We start from the raw sequence: 19,089 nt of genomic DNA on the forward strand, positions 1-19,089 counted from the left end.
TATGTATCACATATGTTCTGACAAAATAAATTGCTTTTATATTTTTATGTAAGCTATAATATCAAAACCTAAGATATAGGTTTATAGCAAATAACACAATCAAAATAAAACCTATTAAAAAATAAGAAAGAATGAGAACATAAACAACACAGCTGAGGAAAACTATCTAATTAAGTACAGAATAGCTTCTGTTTCTAGTTGCCAAAGCCAATGAAGAAACAAGATGGACTACACATCTCTGTCTAAAAAGCGGAGAGGGATATGGAGGGTAGTACTCCTTGAGGTAAGTCAGGCAGTGTGTTCAGCACTCAATATAAATCACTTATTCATCACAACAACCCTGCAATGTAGCTTATTATTCCTTTTTTTCACATGTGATAACTGAGCCTGAGGGAGTTAACAAAGAACTCATGTAAGATTAAAAATCTAACGAGCTCTTACCTAAGATTTAGATTAGAATTCAGCTCTTCAAGGTCTACATCCTTTCCACTATAACATACTACACCTCAAAGAAAAACATTAACATTCACCAGAGAGAAATCTGGCTGATGGGCCTTTCCAAGAGACCAAAAAAATACATAATAAATAGTGATTTCACCAATATTAAAAAACAAAGTTCATATTTATTCACTCAAAATCACTTACTGAATCTACAATGTGTTTTGCACTGAGACATAAAAAGAGAATAAGAGGCTGTCACTTCTCAAGGAGCTCAGCTTTGTAGATAAGAGACTCAATCAAACCAACAATTAGTTACAGGAGATTGTACTACATACTAAAGATGGCAAGACAAAGATTTAACTCAGGCCAGGAGAAGGCAATGGCACCCCACTTCAGTACTCTTGCCTGGAAAATCCCATGGACGGAGGAGCCGGGTGGGCTGCAGTCCATGGGGTCGCAAAGAGTCGGACGCGACTGAGCGACTTCACTTTCACTTTTCACTTTCATGCATTGGAAAAGGAAATGGCAACCCACTCCAGTGTTCTTGCCTGGAGAATCCCAGGGACGGGGAGCCTGGTGGGCTGCCATGTATGGGGTTGCACAGAGTGGGACACGACTGAAGCGACTTAGCAGCAGCAGCAGAAAGGGTTTGAATAAACTTTGTATACAGGATTGGTGATGTTTCTCTCTTGGTTTTAGACATAATTTTCAATTGAATCCACACTTGTTCTCACGTCAGCCAACAAAAACATAAGAGAAAAATTCACAGGTGGGTCTCTAACTGCAAGGAAACTTTCAAAAGATGTGTTGTGATACTAAAAACATTCTAATCTGATGCTCAAGGCACATGCTTAGTTCTGAATACAGAAATTCAACACCTGCTTTTCCTTAGAGTTGACTGCTCTGTGAACCCAACCATCTCTTCAGCATAGTGTGCAATTTTCCTCATCATGGTCCATGCACCAATGGGAAAGAGACGTGTGGTGGCAGAGCAGTTCTGTACCTTGACAGCAGCAGCGTACATAATCATTAAGTTAAAAATGAAAGGCAATTGTGAAAAAACATAATACAATTACTAAAAAATTTAAAAATCTACTGCTTGTTTTGAATTATACAGCAAACGAACAACACATCATCACTTCCAAAAAGGTATAATCTCAGTCCCAGCTATCAATGTTCCTAAACACTGTTTGTATTTGTTTTACTCTTGGATAATAGCTTAAAACCTCATATTTTGTATCATTTTTGAATCACTTTTTTGATTATTTTATCTCTGCTTTGAAGTTATTTATAGTTTTTGAATTATCTCCAAATTAATGAAGAATTGATTATATAAAGAAAAGCTTACCTTTCAGCTTGAAGCTTAGTGGTTTTTACTATTAAATCCTGAGTCTGTTCCTTTGCTGCCTAAAATTATAAACATATCTAATATTAGCACATTTCAATTCTATTATACTTCAGAAAACTAACATTGCCAATTACTGGAGTTCAACAGCAAATGAGATTACACTCCAGAACACAAAGATATAAAAAAGGCCCAAAAAATTGAAACAGATGTTTTAAGGCTCACATACTACATTTAAGAACTGACTCAGGCAGAAAACAACACAATATTGTAATTATCCTCTAAAGAAAAATAAATAAATGTTAAAAAAGAAGAACTCAGAATTCTCAATACACACATAATACTACATACATAAGGCTTACAAGAAAGAAAAAGGTGTCACCATGATGGAATTTAACAGTTCCTGATGCTTTTTAGTGAAACAGAGGCACTGGCAGGGCCAGTTGAAGGATGGAAAACATGGCTTCAGTTATGGCTGTGCTGAGCTACCAGGGAATCTCTGAATGAAGTTGTAAGCTAAGTCAATGATAACTCAATATACAAAAAATACCCCTCATAGAGGGTTCTAGTGAAGATTAGAGATAGCCCCATCTACAAGACAGAGTGCTGTTCCTGACCAAGTCATACTAAGTCATACTAAGCAATCCTCTCTCCCCTGAACCAGAGCTGAAAGGATCAGGAATGAAAACTTGATGAAAAGGTATTTCAAAGACTAGGAAAACATTTATAAGGTGAACTGAAACAAACAACAAGTGTAGCCAATGAGATTCTCTCTCAGTGGCCTGAACTGGGCAATCCTATAAAATAAGGCAGTCAGTAACGAGAGGAGAAACAAGTCAGTGGTTGGAGACAGGTAGAGACATAAAGGCATAAAGTGAATCAGAAGTATGTAGATCAATGCTAACTCTGCAGCCAAACTAGGGGTTTAGACAGCTTTAATAAACGGCCCTACACTTAGAGACATTTTCCTGAGATATTTTTTAGAGTGAGTATAAATCATAATTAAGCTGGGTCTTCACTGGGCATAGCTTTAGTCTGAAAGTATTCCTAAGGCTTTCTACTAAGGAATTTATTTGTGCTGCATTTGTGGAATATTATGGAATTCAAAAGTTTATCAAAACTTCACACAGTTATCTCTATACTGGCAAGATCAAAATACAAAGGTTTCTGGAGTTAACTACACAATATTAGCAAACCATCACTGAAGAAACACGAGGAGTTATAATTTTTAAAAATTTACATTCAAACTTACTACAGGGCATGATGTATCAGATATCCACACATTCTGTGGACTTAACTAGCAATTTCTGAAAGTTTACTGTCTTATCAGGAACTAGGCTACAATGCAGTCATTATACCGGACCTGTAGGCGACTTGTCATATCTTGACAACAGCTGCTCATTGCTTGAACATCTTCATGTATGCTTTCAAGTTCCTGAAAAGGAAAAAAGTAACATTAGATATAGTTAAAGCATTAGGTATAGTTAAAGCATTAGGTATAGTTAAAGAAATTTCTCTTATCTTAGCCAAATCTTTACTTTTGTTCCATGATATTCTTTTACCAAAGCATGACAAAAGATTCTGTATTTAAGACTGAAAATGGTTAAAAAGAATAACGTCTAGAATATGAAAAGATATTTTAAAAAACTAGCATATTTCTTTTTAGAAAGGGTCTGACAATAGGAAAATGGAAAATTTTTAAGAATATGAATACGTGTTTATTCACATTCTCATACTAAGAATTTATCCTAAGAAATTAATCAAATAAACGTGCAACAATATATGTAAGAGATGATCAACACAGAGTTGCCTAAAACAAATGGCAAGTGTGAACCATTTCCAACCACACAACGGAAATCTGTGCATCCATTAACAATGACAGTATCTGTGTGTGTGTGATTATGGAAAAATGTCTACATAAGGCTAAAAAAGGGCTCATAAAACACATACAACACCTCCCCATGTTTGTTTGTTTGTTTGTTTCAGAAAAAATACACATATATGTGTGCAGAAGAACACAGGAAAAGTCCTGAAGGGCCACACAATAAAATACTGACAGGTTATTTTTGTGTAATAGAATCATAAGTAATAGTTCTATTTCTGACCTTTACTGTTTATCCTAAACAGCTTTGAAGTGAATAAAAGAATGATTTCAAAATAGCAATTAATATCAGCAACAGCAAACAGGTACAAATAGGCAAACTAATCTATTTCCTTAAATCTCACTGTATAATCTAATGAGACTAGCACTATATTATTAGCCAACTAGGTCAAGAAAAACTTATTTCTAATATTTACTTTAACAAATGGCAACCCATTCCAGTATTCTTGCTTGGAAAATCCCATGGACAGAGGAGCCTGGCGGGCTACAGTCCATGGGCTGCAAAGAGTTGGACACGACTGAGGGACGAAGCATGCACTCCAGTACACTGAATGAATCTGACTTGTAAATAATGTAGTATCCCTCATGGACATAAATATGCTTGACGAGCTTCAGTCCACTGCAGTCATTTTTACTGATCCTCAAATCATCCTATCTTTGACCAGTGGAAACCCCTTAACTTAGCTCCATAGTCCTTTTCACACTTCCCAGTGGTCTTTTATGGCTTCCTCGCTTTGGTACTTCTTTTCAGTGGGAAATGGTGTTTAAAGAGTACACTTTAGATGTGCTCATCACTACTATCTCTCCCTAGTTTTATGAACACTACCAAACTTCCCTTTTAACCTTTCAGATTATTAGACTTCAGCCAATGAAATCCTACTGCACAGTTAAAAACAGTCTACATTGGACTTGCCTGGTGGTCTATGGTTAAGAATCTGCCTGCCAGTGCAGGGGAAACGGGGTTCAATCCCTGGTCTGGGAAGATCCCACATGCAGCAGAACAACTAATCTCATGCACCACAACTACTGAAGCCTGAGCACCTAGAACCTGTACACTGCAATGCAGAGTAGCTCCTACCCATCGCAACTAGAGAAAGCCCACGTGAAGCATGAAGACCCAGCGCAGCCACAAACAAATAAACAATAAATCTTAAAAAAAAAAAATAGCCTTGTGTTTATTAAGCACTCACTGGTACCATGTATGACACTTCCATACAACTCCCATAGAAATATTAACTATGTAATATTACTCTAATTTAATGTAATTTATAACATAATAAATAAAATTCATTTTCACCCTATGGTGAGTAGACTGCTCACTCAAATATAATGAATAATTATTTATTAGCTGAAGTAACTGATTGCAATTAATCTGAAAATTTCATAATTTAAGATGCAATAAGGTTACTCGGTCCCTATTAATCTCCAGTGGAAAAATAGTTATCCAAGGGAGATGTATTCAACAAGAGACTATTTCTACTGGAAAATCACTCAGAGAAATGGTTTTTTGTTTCTGTTTAAAATGCTAAAATTTGTAAAAGAATTTCCCAGAGCAAATATTTCAACATTCTAAGACGCAGCATTTGTGGAGGTTATGGATTTAGAAATCACACCAATCCAAAGAATGATGCTGCTGAAGGAATTGTTAATAGTTAAATTTTTTATTTGAACATGGTACACAAATAGCAAGCGTATCAACTCTATTCATAAAAAAACTTAGCACAAAGCCAAGCATACAGTAAGCGCTCAATAAATGCTAAATGAAAAGAGTTTACATACTTCTTTCACTTCCTTGAAAATGCTTACAAACTCTTCATTGATGGCTAAACTTCTGCGTTCGATATCTCCACGTAAATTTCTTCGAGTCCGCAAACTGTTTTCAACAAAAAAGGTTGACAGTGCCTTAAGAGCTTCCAACATGTCCTACATAATTGATAATAAAAGAATATTGTTGGGACCAATTTTCAAATGTTTTTCTAATCTTAAGCAAAAACTTACTGAAATCATTTCCCAAGAATTTATTTCCATTACACAATCCAAAAAATACCGGAAGACCTTCACAGTACTGAACAGCAAACTTATTTCTGAAACACAGTAAGGACATATTTACTTGTGCATCGTGACATATATACAAGGTTATTCATTGCAGGATTGTTTGAAATTGCAAAGATTAGAAAGAACCTTAATGTTCCTCTAAAAAGGCTTGGTTAAAGAGACTGTGATGCAGCCATTGAAAAGAAGTGGAAATTCTGTATGTACTTACATAGCGTGAGCTTCAAGATATAAGTAAGTGAAAACAAGTGTTAAAAAAAAAAAGGACTATGTACAGTACATGCATATTTACTGGCACCTGCATAAACCAACTCTGGAAGGCTTATCTAAAAAATAAGAACTAACGGTAGTTTCTAGGCTGGGAACTGAATAACTGGGAGCCGAACTTAGACTTAAGAGAGGAAGGCCTCTCTGAGATGACTTCTGAACCAAAATAATTCAAGCAAGATTTGACAGTGGCCAGTGGCTTAGTCCAAGATGGTTTAAGCAGATAAAAAAAGAGATAATCCAAAAAAAATTAGAATATATTTTTCAAGATTGAGCCTATAGGATTTGTAATGAATTGGATGTGAGATGTGCGGGAAAAGAAAACAACAGGAATAAAAAAAAACACTTATATGCTTCTTGCATGAAGGGTAAATGGTGATGTTCTTTACTAACAGGGGAAGAGAACCAGTTTGGAGGAAAATCAAGAATTCTGGCCATGCTATCTGTGTGATATGGATCAGGTAGCCAACTGGAGGTGTCACGTAGACAACTGGAGCTTGGTAGAGATGTCAGGAACAGGGTTAGAAATTAGAGCATCATCATGCTTTTTACTATTTAAAAAGCTATGAGACTAAAAGAGGTCTTTAACAGAGAGAACATGGGTAGAGAGGGCAGAGGACCAAGCCCATTGTGTCCAATAACACCCTAAATCCTACAGACAGAAATTCCTACACCTGAACTAATACATGTTCAAACAGGCTGGACTTTCCATGTTTTGATTACGTTATCATAAAAACACTGAACACATTTGGTTGCTCACCTAAAACTAACACTATATTGCAAATCAACTATACTTCAATTTTTTAAAATGGCTGGAATGAAAAAAACTGTAAGGCTATTTAAATTCAGTTTAATATTTAAGAGACAGAAAAAATAGCTATAAATATTTATGGCAAAAAATAGATAAAATAAAGCTATTTCTTTTTTTGGAACACAGCCTTGATACGTCCTGGAGTCGAGGCTAAATGAGTGGTCAGTAAACGCTAAATGAACAAAATAGCACAGACTAGGGGGCAAAGGACAGCTCTCCAGTTACTAGATATATGTCTTAACCCAGAGACCCTCTCTCCATACCTTATTTTTCTCATGAGTAAAAAAGAAATAATGTTAATTTACCAGAGCAGCTGTATTGAAAGAGAAGATTCATGTCAATAACAGACACTTTAAACCCTTAATAAACTGTATAAAATTAACATTTATTGAGAATTAACAAGAAACAACTCCTGCAGCGCTGTGCTGACCATTTCACCTGGTTTCTCTCATTGAACCCTCGCAACAACCCTGAGAAAGTAACTTGCGGTATTCCCAATTAAGAGATTTAACATCAGCTTAGAGAAGTTAAGGGACTTAAACCAGAATGCACCAGTTTGCTGGTTATATCTAATAAGTGGTGGTCCTAAAGACCACCTTTCTTAGTCATAGTATAATGTGGACCATCTTTCTAACTCATCATAGTATAATGTTATCTTTTACACACAAATTCTTATCGATACCTTACTGTCAGGTGTCTACACATTTACCTATAAAACTCTCACTTCTACATTTTTTTTCTTTATGCCGTTAAGGCACGATCAACACCTGTCGGGGTCAGGGAGAACCCCTCTTCCACCGTTTGCCGTCCAGACCCAGAATCTTCGAGGAACCGTTTTAAATAAATAGAGGTACACCCTGGAAACTTCGTTTTTCCTGGGTCTCCTCGGCTTCCCCCTTCTCACCTGCCCCACGTCGGCAACGCAGCCTGAGGGGTCCCGCGGGCCTTGGGTGCCCACCTCGAGGCGAAGACAAGGGACAAGCGCGAGGTCGCCGGACAGACGACCACCCCCCGACTCCGGCTCCCAGGGATGCGCGACCCTCGGCCCCTCCAGCCCCGCTCACCTTGTCGTTGTCCAGCCGGGTGTCCAGGATCTTACGCAGTTTCCGCGACAGCGGGTTGCTGGTCTGCGCCGAGGTCCCGCCGGCCCCATTATTGAGGCCGTTGGCAGCCCCAGTCGCGGGCACTACGACTACTTCCCCGCTGCCCTCGGCCATAGCGCCTGGCGTCCCGCCCCTGGACAGGCGCCGGCCACCTCAGCCCAGGAAAGGGACGCGCCAGTAGCCGCGTAGCACGCATGCGCTGCCTAGGCCGCGCATGCGCCCTCGGACGCCTGTGCCCCGTCCCCTCCTGTTCAGCCTGGCTCCTAGGAAGCTGGTCGGGGCGGGTGGAGAAATCGAGGGAGGCGGAGCAAGACTTCAGGCTGGGAGGAGGAGACTCACGTGAGACTGCGTTTGCAAAGTGGACTGAAATTCAAATCAGGTGTAGAGCTGGGGTATTACGATTTATGGGATTAAAGAGATTTCGTAATCCTCAATCTGTGAAAGTCTGAGCTAGACTTACACATACTGAGACCTGTGCCTGGGCAAATATGTTCAGTTAAAGCTAATTCTAGTTAAGTTCACTTAATACTGTGCAGCCATTTTTCCGCTATGAAGGAGATTTAAATGTGGATGCGCAAAGAATTCCTAAATACAGTATGTGAAAAAAGCAAGATGCGTTACAGTGTGTGTAGTGTGATCACCGTGTGTGTGAAATACCCGTACGTGTAAATTTGGGCTTTTTTTTTTCTTTTTTAGGATGGCATTCCTTTGGCAGACAGGTTTGCACGTTTCATTTTGTACCTTTCCAAACTGACATTTTCTAATCTCCCTCATGTGTTACTGAATATATTAACTGAGTACATTAAGGTAGGGGGCCCACTTTTCTGTGTTTATTTGTACTTCTCTGAATTTGCCATTGTAATAAAAGTTCAGTTCAGTTCAGTCGCTCAGTCGTGTCCGACCCATGAATCGCAGCACGCCAGGCCTCCCTGTCCATCACCAACTCCCGGAGTTCACGCAGACTCACGTCCATAGAGTCAGTGATGCCATCCAGCCATCTCATCCTCTGTCGTCCCTTCTCCTCCTGCCCCCAATCCCTCCCAGCATTAGAGTCTTTTCCAATGAGTCAACTCTTCTCATGAGGTGCCCAAAGTACTGGAGTTTCAGCTTCAGCATCATTCCTTCCAAAGAAATCCCAGGGCTAATCTCCTTCAGAATGGACTGGTTGGATTTCCTTGCAGTCTAAGGGACTCTCAAGAGTCTTCTCCAACAGCACAGTTCAAAAGCATCTTCGGCACTCAGCTTTCTTCACAGTCCAACTCTCACATCCACACATGACCACTGGAAAAACCATAGCCTTGACAAGACGGACCTTTGTTGGCAAAGTAATGTCTCTGCTTTTCAATATGCTACCTAGGTTGGTCATAACTAATTTGGAAATTAGAAATATAGTAGGATGAAGACAGGAAAATTACTGTAAAATTTAAGGATGTTTAAAGCAATTTATATGCTTTTTAATATTCACCTATTATTCTTTTATAAGGCTAACTATAAATTTTAAGTTAAGGGCTAGAAATCAATACTTTTAAACAGTTCAATATTTTCCAGCAGTTAAAAACGAATATTCAGGTAAGCCTCATCAGAGATGTAGGTTTTATATATGTATTTATTTTAATATGTGTATGTATAATATTTATATGTAACAATTTTATTGAAGATAAAGATAAAATTTTATTGAAGATAAAATAAAGGTTTTATTTTAGTGAAAATGTAAAGGTATTTATGTATACTAAACGCCTTATGATAATAGACACTGAAAGAATTAGAGACAGGCTCTGACCTAAATATTTTAATTTAGTGAGAGAACAAAGACTTATATATAAAAGAGTAAAGCATTTTTACATAACCACAGAAGAACCATGCTGAAGTGTAAAATGTGGACATTCTTACCTTCCAAGTAGCAGTTGAAAGAAAAGCCTCATCAATTTCCCTGTCTCCCACTTTGGTTTTTTTTTAAAGCTTTCTGGCTCTTTAGTTTCTGAAATAGGTGGAAGTCACACCATATTGTTCACTGTGACTTTATCAAAATATAATATGGCATTTATTAAAGCCATATCTGGTGTATCATAGAATAAAATAGAATATTCAATCCTCTACATTCTTCCTTCTGTTAAAAGCAACGAGTGCGTTTTCAGCTGTGTCCAACTCTCTGCAACCCTAAGGACTGTAGCCCTCCAGGTTCCTCTGTCCATGGGATTTCCCAACCAAGAATACTAGAGGGGGTTGCCATTTTCTTCTGCAGGGGATCTTCCTGACCTAGGGTTAAAACCCATGTCTGCTGCGGCTCCTGCATTGGCAGATGGGTCCTTTACCCCTGAGCCACCTGGGAAGTCCATAAAAAAACCACAGCTTCTATTATTTAGCATCCAAATGTATTGAGAATCAGGCTCAGTGCTAGATCCTTTTAATGCACTGTTCTTTGTGCGTATTCTGCAACATCAGAATCATTACCATGTTATCATGTCGTTAGTATTTTATGATGAGTAAATGAGTAAGTAATCCAAGGCCATGGAATCCTTCCCAAGGATATAAGGCTAACCTCACACCACGTACTTACTTACCAAGTTAGCAATAGTTTTCAAATTCTATTTCTGCTTCCTCGGTTTTTGTTTTGAGTTATGTACACCTCTCACTTGGAATATAGGCAAAAACTTTAGCAGCTAAACTTTTAAGTGTGTTCTGTGTTTGCGTTGCCTGTTCTTACTACTCTTGCACTGACACCAAGATTATTTTTCTAGAGTAAATTTGGTCCTATCACTTTGTGGCTTTAAAAACCATAGTGGCAATTATTGAATAAAGTAACTTTTTAGTATGGTGTACATAAGTAAGTAAGTAAGTTAGTGAAGTCCCTCAGTCGTGTCCGACTCTTTGTGACCCCAGATTCTCCAGGCAAGAATACTGGAGTGGGTTACCATTTCCTTCTCCAGGGGATCTTCCCGACCCAGGGATTGAACCTGGGTCTCCCACATTGGAGGCAGACGCTTTAACTTCTGAGCCACCAGGGAAGATGGTGTACATGCACCTTCATAATGAGATTTCAGAGTATCCCTCTTATTTTATTTCTAGGCACTTGCTTATGGTTACCATGCTCAAACCACCTGTGTTTTCTGACCCACAAACACATCGCAAATTTCTAAGTCTCCATACCTTGGCACATACAAGTCACTCCCCAGAAATGTCTGCTCCTGTGAAACAGGTGAAATCCTCTTTGTCCTTCCGACTCCACTCAAATATCACTTCTCTGTACCTTCACATAGCTCCCCATCTGTCCTTGGGCAGAGTTAATTGATGTGTCATGCAAATTCCATAGTAGATAATATACGGCATCTCTAACTTCTGTCATTCTATTATTTTAAAATTTAAGTGTTTGTTGTTCCTCCACTAGACTCTTAAGTACTTGGATGATGGGAATCTTTGCCTTCCTAGATCTTCAGCATAGTATCTTACACAGTATATGTGCTTATTAGAGGCTTATTGAGTGAAAAGTATTGAAGTTTTATGGTTTTATAAGTGATAGAGTTCTTTTTTTTTTTTTTTTTTTAGTGAAATCCCAGGTGGTGCTGGTGGTAAAGAACCCACCTGCCAAAGCAGGAGACATAGAACCAAGCATTCAGTCCCTGGGTTGGGAAGATCCCCTGGAGGAGGACGTGGCTACTTCAGTATTCTTGCCTGGAGAATCCCATGGACAGCGGAGCCTGGAGGGCTACAGTGCACAGGGTCACAAAGAGTCAGACACGACTGAAGAACACAGCATGCATGCACATGGTTGATTTACAGTGTTGTGTTAGTTTCTGCTGTACAGCAGAGTGTGTGTGTGTGTGTGTGTATAATACAAATTTTTCTCACATTCTGTTCCATTATAGGTTATTGCAAGATATTGAATATAGTTCCTTGTGTTATACAATGGTGGTTTAGTCATTAAATCATATCCGACTCTTGCAACCCCATGAACTGTAGCCCACTAGGCTCTTCTGACCATGAGATTTACCAAGCAAGAATACTGAAGTGGGCTGCCATTTCCTTCTCCAGGGGTGCTATACAGGAGGACCTTGTTGTTTATCTATTTTGAATATAGCAGTATGTACCTGTTAATCCCAGATACTAATTTATTCCTCCCCCTTCCCCCTTGGATAACATGGATTTTATCATGTTTTCTACATCTGCAAGTCTGTTTCTGTTTTATAAATAAGTTAGTTTGTATCCTTTTTAAGTTTCCATATATAAGTGATATTATATATTTGTCTTTCTCTGGCTGACTTACTTCGCTTAGTATGATATTCTCTAGGTCCATCTATGTTGCTGCAAATGGCATTATTTCAATATTTTTTATGGCTGAGTAATGCTTTTGAACTGTGGTGTTGGAGAAGACTCTTGAGAGTCCCTTGGACTGCAAGGAGATCCAACCAGTCCATCCTAAAGGAGATCAGTCCTGGGTGTCCATTGGAAGGACTGATGCTGAAGCTGAAACTCCAATACTCTGGCCACCTCACGCGAAGAGTTGACTCACTGGAAAAGACCCTGATGGTGGGAGGGATTGGGGGCAGGAGGAGAAGGGGACAACAGAGGATGAGATGACTGGATGGCATCACCGACTCGATGGACATGAGTTTGGGTGAACTCCCGAGAGTTGGTGATGGACAGGGAGGCCTGGTGTGCTGCGATCCACGGGGTCGCAAAGAGTCAAACACGACTGAGCGACTGAACTGAACTGAATATTCCATTGTATAAATAGACCACATCTTTCTCCATTCATCTGTTGATGGACATTTAGGTTGCTTCTATGTTTTGTCTATTGCAAATAGTGCTGCTCTGAATGTTGGGATACATGCATCTTTTCAAATTAGAGTTTTCGTCTTATCTAGATATATGCCCAGGAGTGGGATTGTTGGATCATACAAAAATAAACTCACAATGACTGAAAATATAGGACATGAAACTGTAAAACTCATAGAAGAGAATATAGGCAAAAATGCTCTAACATAAATCATAGCAATGTTTTCTTAGATTAGTCTCCCAAGACAAATAAAAGCAAAAATAAACAAATGAGGCTTAGTCAAATTTATAAACTCGGGCACAGCAAAGGAAACCATGAACAAAATGAAAAGACAACCTACAGAATGGGAGAAAATATTTGCAAACGGTGCAATCTACAAGGGCTTAATACCCAAAGTATACCAACAACTCATACAGCCTAGTATAAAAAACGAAAACATGAACACCCCAAGCAGAAAATGGGCAGAAGACCTAGAGAGACATTTCTCCAAAGAAGACATACAGATGGACAACAGGCACTTGAAAAGGTGATCAGCACCAATTATTTAAAAAATGTAAAGCAAAACTACCAGGAGGTATTGCCTCACATAGGTCAGAATGGCCATCTTTGAAAATTCTACAGTTATTAAATGCTAGAGATGGTGTGGAGAAAAGCGAACCCTCAGACATTACCAGTGGGACCACATGGGTATTACTGCTGAAGCCTGGATTGACGGGTCACTTGACCAACTGACCCTCGACTGCAGGTGCCTCCACAGCGCAGCTCTGTCTCTGGAGACTTGTTTAAACTGCTGTCACCTCCTGAAGAGTTCTCCCTGTGTATGCTTTTTGTATCACTTTCTCTTGATTCCCTGAAGTGCCAGTTTCTTTGTATCCACAGATGGTGTTTCTACATTTATATGTCCAGTTAATTGAACCTAAAATACATGTCCACGCTCTAGTTTCTAGAAAAGCTGAGAAATGGAATACGAATTTTAGCTTTCATTTTCAGTTATTTCAATTTCTCTGCAAAAGTCCTTGTAACGTGCTGTCTCTCCTGTGTATTTCTCTCAAGGACTTTGAAGCATGGATCCCACGTTTCTTACCTGTCTGTAATCACGGCTCCCTGAGCCTTTTCTTTGGATGTTCTGTTCTTTGCTGTACTACCTAGAACTCAGTTTTTAGGCATTGAGGGTCTTCACATGAAAATAACTCCTGTTATCTCTCTTTCCTCTGAAACCTTATGAATTTTGAAGCTGCTTCCAATTTTTCATTTTCTTTTTTTTTTATTTCAGACATTTTCTGCCATAGTCCTCATCCTTCAGTTTGTCCTTAAAATTATCCAATTTAAAGGTTTCATGACTGAAACCTTCACAGTCATGAATGTGATGATTTCAGACCTTTTTAGTGATAAAACGATTTCATATCTTCTTCAAATGAAATCTGCAGAACGAATAACAGTATGGCTGGTCTGACTGGAGCCTGGATAAGGCCTAAAGCCTTTTCTTTGATAAAGAAAGAAAGAAAGAAAGTGAAGTCACGCAAGTTGCATCCGACTCTATGTGACCCCATGGACCGTAGCCTGCCAAGCTCTTCTGTCCATGGAATTTTCCAGGCAAGAATACTGGAGTGGTTGCCATTTCCTTCTCTAGTTTCTTTGAGAGGTACACTTCTGTGTGTGTGTGTCTGTCATATGTGTAGCCTCCCTTGGCTGCCTGTACCAGTTGGAGTTTGGGTTTGCAAAGAAACAGTAATTTACTGGAAGGGTGGGAAAGGGAAAGTGAAAGTTGCTCAGTGGTGTCCGACTCTTTGCGACCCCTTGGACTATACAGTCCATGGAATTCTTTAGGTCAGAATACTGGAGTGGGTAGCCGGTTCCTTCTCCAGGGGATCCTCCCAACCCAGGAATCAAACCCAGGTCTCCCACACTGCAGGTGGATTCTTTACCAGCTGAGCAGGCAGCTCAGAGAACTGACGGGAAGACTGAAGACCCAGCTGGGAACCAGCAACAACTCGGGATCCCAGTAGTTGGAAACACTGGCCAGTTTGTAGGGTACTGCCACTAATGCTTTTTTCTGCCTTTGCTCCACATTCAAAGTCCTAAAGTGAGTCCACCTTGACCGTATGCCCATCCATTGGTCAGGACACCATGATTTATGATTCTGATGTGTTACTGATCCAGACTTGGTCTGCTTGACCAAAGAGCAGCAAAGCCAATTTACCAACCCCAAGTTGCAGTGAACAAAAGTGCTGCATTTATTACTGCAAGGGGCCAAATGTGGGGTGAAGCATGGAAAACATGCAGTGCATGCTCAAAAGACCCGAACTCCCCATGGCTTTCAAGGAAAGGTTTTTAAAGCCTAAGAGAGAGAGTCCCAGGACGTGTGTTCAGCTTGTACAGAATTCTCTGATTGGTTGATGGTGAGGTAACAGAGTGATGTTTCAGGAATCTTAGTCATCAACCTTCCAACTGGTCTGGGGTCTATGTGCTGGTGGTCAGCACGCGATTAACATCTTCTACCTGGTGGGGGTGTTAGTATTAATATCTGTAAAACAACTCAAGGTCATGGCTCAGGATATTATCTATAGCCCTTGAGAAAGAACCGAAGGTTCTTGAGTTTGTTTATGGCTAGACTGTTATGATTTTGTCTTGTTTAACTGTTTTCCTTGGTTTTTGCCTTTTTTTTTTTTTTTCACTTCTCTGATTAAATTTGCTCTTTGGAACTCTGGGAAGGCCTAGGAGGCTAAAGCTTTTTACAAAGAAGAGGCAGGGGACTTGAGGGTGTCTGTCTCCTGGACCCAACAGGATCTTGCTTGGTTTCAAACCCAGGAGCGCACAGTATTGGAGAGGTAATTCTGGTCAATACAATAACTGTAAATTTGTGGTCTGTGGGATAATTAGGAAATAATCTATATTAAAAAGGTACAAATTTCAACAAGATAGTAAAAAGTTTAATTTCAACCCCAGCACATGGGGTAGAAGGGGCTGTCATACAAATTTTAATTAGCTTTGAGCAGACAGATTAGTTGTGACTTGGTGAGGTGGGTATGAGATGTTGTACACTCAAATGAGACAATTATATTTATGATGGGGTTATAATACAAGTTCTGTCAGAAATTATAGTAAAAATAAAATGGCTAATAAGTAGCCAGATGAAACTTTCTGAACAGGATTGACATATTAACAGGCAGCTTAGGTAGAATTATTTTGGAAATTGCCACTAGGTTCAAGGTCTCTGTCTAGAATCTCTAACCACAGCCTGAAATTCTTTGAGTCAAGAGATGATAAATGACTTAGCAACTGCAGGAAGATATAAAAATAAGTATAGGGAAAATAATGATAAAATCAAATCCTTGGAATCATTATTTTTGTACCAATTTGGGATGTTAAGGGCAAATCTAGGTGACCCCAACTGCAGAGAATAAATGAAAAAGAAAATAGAAAATTTGAACAGTGTATAATTATCTGAAAAATACAGGCTATCTTGGTTTTAAATCTGACATCTTAAACTTGTACTTTCAACCTGAAGATTGTGTCTGTGTGATTTTAATTTTAAAAGATATAATAGTATTTAATAAGTTTTAACAGCATTTACAAGTTTAAATAAATCCAAATCATCAGATCTTTAATATTAGGCTTTTAAGTATCATTTAAGTACTTAAGAATATTTTGTGTTTTAGATTTGTAATTTTACCTGCTTGTCTATTTGAAGTACACTAGAAAAACAGATATATAAACCATTTTAAGTTGAAAAGTTTTAGATAATTAAATCGATCACAAAAATTTAAATATTTAGGAGAATATAACTAGCATGACTTTAATACAAAATATTTGAAATAATACATGAATAAAACTTATGAGTTGTACTTAAATGCTTGGGGAAATTAAATATCCTAAATTTAAAGTTGACTATTAATTAACAACCACTAGATTTGTAAGTTCAGTTCAGTTTAGTTGCTCAGTCATGTCCAACTCTCTGTGACCCCATGAACTGCAGCATGCCAGGCCTTCCTGTCCATCACCAACTCCCAGAGCTTACTCAAACTCATGTCCATTGGGTTGGTGATGCTATCCAACCATCTCATCCTCTATCATCCCCTTCTCCCACCTTCAACCTTTCCCAGCATCAGGGTCTTTTCAAATGAGTCAATTCTTCACATCAGGTGGCAAAAGTATTGGAGTTTCAGCTTCAACATCAGTCCTTCCAATGAATATTCAGGACTGATTTCCTTTAAGATTGGACTGGTTGGATCTCCTTGCAGTCCAAGGGATGCTCAAGAGTTTTCTCCAACACCACAGTTCAAAAGTATCCATTCTTTGGCGCTCAGCTTTCTTTATAGTCCAACTCTGACATCCATACATGACTACTGGAAAAACCATAGCTTTGACTAGATGGACCTTTGTTGGCAAAGTAATGTCTCTGCTTTTTAATACGCTGTCTAGGTTGGTCATAACTTTTCTTCCAAAGAGCAAGCGTCTTTTAATTTCATGGCTGCAGTCACCATCTGCAGTGATTTTGGAGCCCCAAAAAATGAAGTCTGCCACTGTTTCCCCATCTATTTGCCATGAAGTGATGGGACTGGATGCTATGATCTTAGTTTTCTGAATGTTGAGTTTTAAGCCAACTTTTTCACTCTCCTCTTTCATTTTCATCAAGAGGCTCTTTAGTTCTTAGCTTTCTGCCATAAGGGTGGTGTCATCTGCATATCTGAGGTTATTGATGTTTCTCCCAACAGTCTTGGTTCCAGCTTGTGCTTCCTCCAGCCCAGTGTTTCTCATGATGTACTCTGCATAGAAGTTAAATAAGCAGGGTGACAATATACAGCCTTGACGTACTCCTTTTCCTATTTGGAACCAGTCTGTTGTTCCATGTCCAGTTCTAACTGTTGCTTCCTGACCTGCATACAGATTTCTCAAGAGGCATGTCAGGTGGTCTGGTATTCCCATCTCTTTCAGAATTTTCCACAGTTTATTGTGATCCACACAGTCAAAGACTTTGGCATAGTAGATTTACTTAATATTTAAGTTGTATCTTACAATCAAAATTGTAATGTATACACTACTGGTGAAAATGAATGTGCATGGAAAAACTCCTTTCTATACATAAAAGCCGTCTATACATTTGTAAAGAACCCTCAGTCATCAAATGATAATTCTCCAAAAAGCTACTGATATGTTGAAACCACTGGTAAAGTGGTTGGTGCCCTGGTTTTGAAGTCAGAAAGCCTGATTTAAATCTCAACTCTACCACCATAAGTCCTTGGACAACTCACATTTTGCCTGTAGTTCTTGGTCTCCTCATCTGCAAAATGCTGTAACACTAGCGGAGTTATTGAATAATGAGGACTAGATGAAATAAGGTGGATGCAAGATGTACTAAGTAATCAATCCATAATACATACTTGTCACATTTACCCAGGCTACTTCACACACCATCAGTGGAACTATACAGTAATCCTCCATTCCTGCCAAGTCTCATGTAACAGTTCTACATTCTCAGATAAATAAAGTATACATATTTTTCACACATTTCCTATCCCCTTTCAGCTTCAAGTTTCATCTAGCACACACATGTACACATACAGCAACTCTTTGTGACCCCTTGGACTGTAGCCCACCAGGCTCTTCTGTCCATGGGATTCTCCAGGCAAGAATACTGGAGTGGGTTGCCATTGCCTCCTCCAGAGGATCTTCCTGACCCAGGGATAGAACCTGTGTCTCCTGCATTGGCAGGCATATGCTTTACCACTGAGCCACCTAGGAAGCTCCACGTGGTTTAAATACCAAGGTGTAAACATCTCTGTACTTTCCATAGCTCTGACCCTTCCCTCTTTCCTTGTGTGGGTGCATATAATCTCCTGAAACAAACTTCCAATTGTGTCTACTTTTTCATTCTTGGGGTCCCTGTCTACAAGGTTGCCCGCTGGCCTCTCTTATTTAACACATGCCACATTTACTCACCAGATAGTAATGTCTCTAATTTAAATAGCCACAGTTAATGTTTTCATTGCTCAGTTTCCATACTGCAGCTTTAACATATGAAGGATCTATTTCCGCTTCTTTTTTATTTGGCCTCCAGTTGTCACTGTTCTGCATAGATCTGGCAGCTTTTGGCTTTTCATTGATTGGTATTGATTTTGTTTTCAGAATAGTTGAGACCATGGCCTCTTAGCAGATAAGCAGTCCTCCTGTCACGCGGAATCTGATGCCTGTTGAACTCTTTCCTGCTTCAGTTTCCCCCACACTGTGCTTTGCCTTGGCCATCATATCCCTCCTCCTGGGACTCAATTTTCTTTCTTCTTCCCTTCAAGCACTTTTTTTAGACTCTCAGAAGACGTCTTTTCCAAAACTGTCCTGAGACAGGCCAGCTGTCCCTTCCCTGTGCTACCAAATCACTCTCCAGGTGGTTCTCTTGTGGCCCCTCTCACACCTCAA

The 19,089-nt window shown here is 39.2% G+C and overlaps 1 protein-coding gene across 2 annotated transcripts in view; it reads right to left on the reverse strand.

Annotated features, from left to right (window-relative positions):
* The window catches only part of COG6 (component of oligomeric golgi complex 6), a 62,236-nt gene extending 54,141 nt beyond the window's left edge, over nucleotides 1-8,095 (reverse strand). The window contains exons 1-4 of one of the 2 annotated variants that reach the window (XM_027557349.1): nucleotides 7,863-8,095; nucleotides 5,448-5,591; nucleotides 3,150-3,221; nucleotides 1,790-1,848 (exon numbers count right to left, since the gene is read on the reverse strand). In XM_027557349.1, coding sequence (XP_027413150.1) covers nucleotides 1,790-1,848; nucleotides 3,150-3,221; nucleotides 5,448-5,591; nucleotides 7,863-8,015 — 428 coding nt within the window. In that variant the 5' untranslated portion in view covers nucleotides 8,016-8,095. The remainder of the gene's footprint in view (nucleotides 1-1,789; nucleotides 1,849-3,149; nucleotides 3,222-5,447; nucleotides 5,592-7,862) is intronic. The other variant, XM_027557350.1, reaches the window with a different exon arrangement.
* Nucleotides 8,096-19,089: the final 10,994 nt, after the last annotated feature.

Source organism: Bos indicus x Bos taurus, chromosome 12 (assembly GCF_003369695.1).
Source record: "Bos indicus x Bos taurus breed Angus x Brahman F1 hybrid chromosome 12, Bos_hybrid_MaternalHap_v2.0, whole genome shotgun sequence".
NCBI classification, from domain to species: Eukaryota; Metazoa; Chordata; class Mammalia; order Artiodactyla; family Bovidae; genus Bos; species Bos indicus x Bos taurus.